Source organism: Crocuta crocuta, unplaced genomic scaffold, assembly GCF_008692635.1.
Source record: "Crocuta crocuta isolate KB4526 unplaced genomic scaffold, BGI_CrCroc_1.0 scaffold2173, whole genome shotgun sequence".
Lineage (NCBI taxonomy): Eukaryota > Metazoa > Chordata > Mammalia > Carnivora > Hyaenidae > Crocuta > Crocuta crocuta.
This window is the reverse complement of record NW_027531974.1, coordinates 63,847-70,950: the sequence shown is the minus strand read 5'-3', so window position 1 is coordinate 70,950 and position 7,104 is coordinate 63,847. Positions and strand designations below refer to the sequence as shown.

The following is a 7,104-nucleotide window of genomic DNA, read 5'->3' as shown; positions in this document are numbered from 1 at the left end:
GTATGAATATTACTCAGCCATCACAAAGAATGAAATCTTGCCATTTGCAACAACATGGATGGAAGTAGTATATTATGCTAAATGAAATAAGTCAGTCAGAGAAAGACCAATACCATATAATTTCACTCATATGTGGAATTTAAGAAACAAAATAGATGAACATAGGGGAAAGGAAGGAAATAAAATAAGATAAAAACAGAGAGGGAGGGAGACAAACCATAAGAGGCTCTTAAATACAGAGAACAAACTGAGGGTTGCTGGAAGGGAGGTGGGTGGGGGATGGTGGATGAGTGATGGGCATTAATGAGGGCTCTTGTTATGATGAAGACTGGGAGTTATATGTAAGTGATGAATCACTAAATTCTACTCCTGAAACCACTACTACAGTATATGTTAACTAACTTGCATTTAAATAAAATCTTAGAAGAAAAAAAACCCAGCTGGTCCACTACAGTATATGTACAACACCCCTTCTTCTGTGTCCTAAGCAAAGGCTGTTTTAGAAAGGCATCAAATAGGTAACTCCAAAGCCCCAGTCCCAGTTTTCTATGAAGCTACTTGAAGAAACCTTTCCTCGTCCACAACCCCTACCCAGCTCACTTACTTTCATAGGTGGGGGCTGTTGCCTGAAGGTGGCTGTCTGACGAGTGTCCTGCTTTCTAGCCACTTGGAGTTGTTGGGCAGCAGCGGCTGCAGCAGCCAGGGACTCAGGNTGCTTACTGCTTCTCAAAGTAACTTTGGAGATGAAAGACATTAGCTGGATCATTCTGAAAGCATGGAGAACCTTGCCCTTCCTAAAGGCTCCATGCCACAGAACCAAAGGGGTTTGGCTGTGGCTCTGTATAGAAAGTTCCTGCACCCTCCCAGCACAAGGTTCCCCTTGGGTATCTGACCCATTGTCTTGGAAGGGTTATATTTCTGCTCTCTGGCTCTGACAGATCCAGAAAATCAAGAATCCCAGGGCTAGCAAAGTCCTTAAAGGGAATTTGCCTATTGTTTATCCCATGTACCTTTGCAATATTCCCATTAAGGCCTATACTGACATACTTCTCAGAATAAGAAGCTCACAACATCCATAGGGAGCCTGCTCTACCTTAAGGAAGTCTGCTTCCTTCTACTGAACTGAACTGTCTCTGAAAGGTGAGTGTAGTTCTTAATTCTGGGTCTTAAGATGAAGTTCCAGGCTAGCCCCTGGAGACCATGAAAGCCCATCATTCTATGTTTTCAAAGGTTTACAGATACCCCTTCTAAACTTTGACTTGGGAACTGACCTTGTAAGAGTCACACACACACACACACACACACACACACACACACACACACAGTCAGACACAGTCTTGTGTTACCAAAATTGCACAAATAATTTTAAAATCCACCTAGAAATACTATTCTAATCATCGTTATTTTGGTGTACAGGGACTTGCCCAAGGTCATAAAATGAGTCAACCACTGACAGTCTTGGGGCTAGGACTGGGTACCATGCTTTTTAAACCAGATTTTATGTGTGCATATGTGCCACTACATGTGCGTGTAAGTGTGTGTGTGTGTTGTGTGTCTATGTTGTGGGGACAGGGAGCAAGCAGCTTACTCTAAGGACAGCTTCTCCTCCTCTTCACATAGGTCAGGGAGCCTCTGCAGGCCTAGAGTCATGCGGAGAGCATCCACATGTTCCTTCAGTGGCTTATACTCATCATGTAGCCGCCGTGTAGACTCTAGCAGCTTGTTTAGGTCATTCTCAGACTGTTTGATGGTGTTTTCCATCTGAAACATGGAGTGAGGTAGGTACCAAGAAAAGACAGCAACATTCTCTACAAGGTTCTACAGCTAAATGGATAAAATAGCACAGACTCCAGAGCCAGGCCAATCTATCGTCATGTCCTTAATTCACCATGTAGTCTATGTGACTCTCTTCAAGCCTCAGTTTTTTCATCTGTATAATGGTGATAATAATAGTTCCTACTTCATATAATCTTAGGAAACTTCAGTGATTGAATGCATATAAAGCTCTCAGTACAGGGACTACCACAGAGTAAAGGCTCAATAAAAGGTAGTTATTATTCAAATATAGAACTTTAAACCTAGAATAGACCTTGGAGCTCATTTAGTATGCCCCACCAACATTTTACAGATCAGATAATTGAGACTCAGAAAGAAGAAGAAACTTCTTCGGAGAAATACTTCTTAGGGGCAAAACCTAGACAAAAACTCGGGACTTCTGCTTCCCAAGCTAGTGGCTTTTCTCTTAGATCAGTGGTTTTCAAAATGTGGTCACTAGATCAGCAGCATTAGCACCATCTGGAAACTCATTAGAAATGCAAACTCTCAGACACCACCCTAGATATACAAAATCAGAAATTCTGGGGTGGAGTCCAATAGTCTATATTTTAAGAGCCTCTTCCAGGTGACTTTGATGTATGTTTAAGTTTGAGATCAACTGTCTTAGATTCTCAGCCCCAGCTAATATTTTGTTAACCACATTGGCTTTGTATCCTTGGTTAGCTGGCAGCAGAAATGCCAACTCCTCATGAGACCCTGGAACCCTGTGATCTTGTGACACAGAAAATACCAAGTTACTACTGTCTAAATCACATCTATATTTCCTTTAAGGTCCTAAGCTTGGAAATTTCAGGAAATAAGTATTGTCATAAAAATGAGTCTCCCAAGAATAGAAACGTAACTCCTTCAAATGTAATTTTTAAAAAATATTTTCCATTGTCGTAGGCTCTAAGGATTGGAAAGGACATTATAAGTCAGCACCTCCAATTTTCCTCCTGGTGCAGGAATCAATACTGCAGCTCAAACAGGTGATCATTCAGACTATACTTGAATAACTCCAGAAAGTGAGGAGCTTATCACCTTAGTAGGAAGTTTTTTCCCCATGTTCCAAGTATCTCCAAAAGAGAGACTCTAATGAGGGAGCCTCACTTTAGTAGACTGGCAAAGATTATTTGTTTAGCCTACTCGGAAACTTTGGAGCCCTTTGAGCTAGACCCTAGGGGCAGCTGTCTGCTCTGCTTTACCCCAAGGGTAACTCTCAACTCCCAAAATGAGAGTACATCAGTGCTGAAAGAGACCTTAGAGGTGACTGAATCCCTGTCATAGTAAAGAGAAGGAAAATAAGACCTAGAAGAAAAAGGGACTTGACAACTGATATACAGTCAATCAGTGACAGAGCCAAGACTAGATCTCAGAACTCCTGGATTCTTCCATTCGACTACAGCCTGATGCCTATTCCCCCAAGTTGGTTGGCCACAGCCACACCACAAGGAGAGGCCACGGTACTCACTACATGTCTACTTCTCAGAAGGCCCAGAGGTAGTCTTCTGGAAGTCGGCTACATACCACATTGATATCAGCATGGATCAGTCGGAGTTCCTCCACATGGGCCATCTTCTCCTGTAGCAACAAGTCCATCTCCTGCTTGTATTCCTTCAGGTGCCTCTCCTCTGATTCAAGGGCCTCAAACTCAGCCTTCAAACGTGACTTAATCTTCTCCATCTGAAGAGTCTTGTTCCTGCAATTACCAAAAAGCAAGAAACAGACCAGTAGGAGAAGGGAGGAAAATGGGAATGCAGTGCAGTTAGGCCCTGAGCCAGGGCTATTCTTCTAAGCCACCTTTCTAAGCTTTCCTTTCTCCAGGCAGAGCCAACCTGAAGCCATCTCCAAAAGTTAGGAGATTCTTTTTTCTAAGATAGAAGCTCAGTGGGTCTCAAAAGGGGATAATTTCATTCTTTTGTGGGACATTTGCAAATGTGGAAGATTTTTTGCTATTAGACTTATTCAAGAGAGAACATTACTGGCATGTAGTGAATATGGGACAGAGATGCTATACAGCCTCTCAATGCAGAGGAAAGTCCCACACCACAAATAACTCTCACTCAAAATGCCAACCATGACCTTTTAAGAAATTCTTAAAGAAGAATTTTGTACAATGATGGAACTGTTCTGTCTCTATGCTTTCCAATACAGTAGCCACTAGGCATGTGTAGCTACTGGGTACTTGAAATGTTGCTAGTGCAACTGAGGAAATGAATTTTGAATTTTATTTAATTTTAATTAATTTAACTTAAACCACACATGTGGCTAATTGGACAGCAAAGCTCTACAGGGTCCACTACTCAGTTCTAGAAGAGGAAGGGGACTAGAAGAACTATAGCTCATTTCTCTTCCTCAAAAATAAAACATGTTTCTGGTTGTTAAATTCCAAATGTATACTCTGTGGTTCAGTAATCCCACACCTGTGAATTTATTCTAAGGAAATAATTAAAGAAAATAAAAAGTTAATACACAGGAATGTTAATTATGGACTATGGACAAAATTGCATTATTTGGAAGCCATTAGAAGGGATCATTATAAAGACTTGTGACATGGAAAGTATTGAAGATAAGCTCAATGAAATGTATATATACTCAGAATGTATTTTTCAAAATGTACATGAACAAAATGTATTGGCATGGTTTCAAAGGTATTTCAGACAACTTGAAGCCTGCCTACATGAAAGGGCCACAAAACTTTGGAAGGAGGCCCCTCTGCAGCGCACTGTTGTCCTCTCACTAGCTCTCTACTCTCTGGTTTTGAGGTACTTCCTAGCTGTTATCCATCACTCAAATTTGGCATCTCCTTTCTGTGGATAATAATCTTAGGATTCCACGTGCTTACACTAATGGATTAACAAGACATAAAGAATTACAAAGCCATAGGATGCTCTCACCCAAGCTTGGGTAAACAAGATTAGGACTCCAGGATATAGCAAAGAGGGGCAAAGCCCCCCAGGATAGAGGGGGGCAAGGCCCCCAGAATAGAGAGGGGGGACAAAGGCCCCAATACATAGGTATATGAGATAAACAAGATTAGGCATTCAGGGCAAAAGCGCCCCCCAATTTAGTACTATAGCAGAAAGCTATATAGCTTTCACAGGAAGAAAGGTCCAAATTAAGTAAACAGGTAAACAGGGCTATAAACCACTGCACTGTGCTGCAGGTGAAGCTGCCCAGAGCAGAGATGATTAACAAAAGAAACCCTGAGGTCACGTATCTTATCTGTCTCATCCCCTAGGCTAGCTAAGATAAACAGGTGGTGCCTCATGTCTGCTGTAATCAACCTTTCAGTGGACTGCCAGGTGCCAGGATTTTGTTTTGTATTAACCCAAACCCCTAAACCCAAATATCTTCAAGGCCCCCTTTTCCTCACTTCTATGAGTTAATGTTCACAGATTTATTTTCTCTTTGTGCATGTCCATTACGTGTTTGTAAGCCTTCTGATCCTAATAAAAATGGTGTAAGGACCCTTATTCAGGGCTCTTGTCTTTTCCTGGACATTAGCCATCTCTTGATTTTAATCCTGTGTCTGTTCTCTTACTGGCCAAGAGAGAACTTTAGACTTGGAGTCTACAACACCTTTCTTCTGCCTTAGTAGCTGGCTTTTTCCTCTGCTCCAGCCCGTCCCATGGGTGCTCTTGCTCTACACACTAGACTATGGCCTCTGGCTTTAGTCTGCTTCTGTCTTTAGTCTCTCTGTCCCGTGACTCCTGGCCTAAGAGGTGACCCTCAATGGCACAGAACCACAAAAAGAGTTGTGTTAGGTAGGCAGGATGATGGGAGAAAATTTTATTTCTTTATTCAACATTTATTTCCATGTTATATTGTTTTGCCTTATAAAAGGGTAAAAAAGATGGCTGTTATTATCCCATTTGTAAAAAAGGAACTTGAGGGGATGTAGGTAAGATGGTGGAGGAATAGGGTGACTCTAAGCTTGCCTCGTCCACTGAACACAGCAAAATATCAAATCATTCAGAACACCCAATAAATTGATCAGAAGTCTTAGAGAACAAAGCTACACATCTAAACATTAGAAAAACAACCTGTGGAAGGTAGGAATGACATGAAAGAGTTTGTGGGAAAAAAAGAGCTGTGGGCATTCCCCAGGGGGAGGGAGTATTGACAGTGGTGGGAGTAGCCAGAGAGAAGGAGGAAAGAGAGAGAAGCATGGGGGAAAAAAGAGTGAAAACATGCACAGGTGACTGCACAAGAAAACAACTCCCCAAAACCTTTGATGGGGAACAAGGAGAGGGTTACAATATCACCAGTTTTCTATAAAGAACAGAGTGAAGAATCTGAGGTTTCAGAGGCCTGCAACATTGCCAGGTTTGTGCCTGGGAAGCTGAGTAGTGCTCTTGTGGGAGAGCAGAGCTGATCTCCAGAAGTGGGCAGCCTTCTCCAGGGTCACATGTGGAGAAGTGGTTCGCCTGCTTGGAGTGCATTTGGTAGAGGTGATACAGCCTCTCTACAAGCAAAGAACCCCGCAGGTACCATCAAGCTGTCCTGCTCACCAGCATAGGAACACCAGCTGGTGAAGGTCTGTAAACCCTGGTGTCCTTGTGTGTTGTGATTCACCATACACTCCCAACTGCTGTGAAGATACGTGGCTGTCTTCTAAGACTCCAGCCACAGCTTGGACTGCTTTAGGAGAGGTGAAACATCCTCTCCATGGACAAAGAATCCCATGGGCACCATTGAGCTGTCTCATTCAACAGTATAGGAGCAGAGAGTCTGCTGAGAGCTTCCATTACTGGTGCTGGCTGTGTTGCAACCATAAACTCTGATCCACCATGTGGTCTCCCAGCTATCTTCTGTGACAAGTTGGCACTGGCCAAAATGCAGGGAGACTTTCCCCCAAAGGATCACTCTGGGTCAGTGCTGCAAGAGTCTCTGAAATATGGGGTTTTGAAACATAGCTGTGCCTGATATAATATACAGGAGTTCTGTGACATTTGGAAGATGTACAGCTCAGAACCAGACAGGGTGAAGGCAGGTATCTGATGGAAATGAGGGACACAGGCAGAATCACTGTCAAAGTGGCTCTGAGGGCTTACTGAAGAGTGGTGGTATGCTCCTGAGGTGAGAGAACAGGCAAAGCCATTTTCCCCCTGCACTCAGCAGCTTGATCCACCTCATTGAGCAAAACTGCTATCAAGTGGAGAACAGAACTGCTGCACCAAGCAAACTCTCGCTGTGATCCACAGGCACATCTCCACTACAGCAATTACATTTAAGAATCAGAGCAACAGGCCCCAAACCCAGAAGGCCAGCACAAAACCCTTGCTT

General features: G+C 42.9%; 1 protein-coding gene across 1 annotated transcript in view; it reads right to left on the bottom strand.

Moving 5' to 3' along the window:
• The window catches only part of ZC4H2 (zinc finger C4H2-type containing), a 40,531-nt gene that overhangs the window by 3,844 nt on the left and 29,583 nt on the right, over positions 1 to 7,104 (bottom strand). Inside the window, exons 2-3 of the mRNA XM_077775048.1 lie at positions 3,343 to 3,514; positions 1,589 to 1,761 (exon numbers count right to left, since the gene is read on the bottom strand). Of these exons, the coding sequence (XP_077631174.1) occupies positions 1,589 to 1,761; positions 3,343 to 3,514 (345 nt within the window). The remainder of the gene's footprint in view (positions 1 to 1,588; positions 1,762 to 3,342; positions 3,515 to 7,104) is intronic.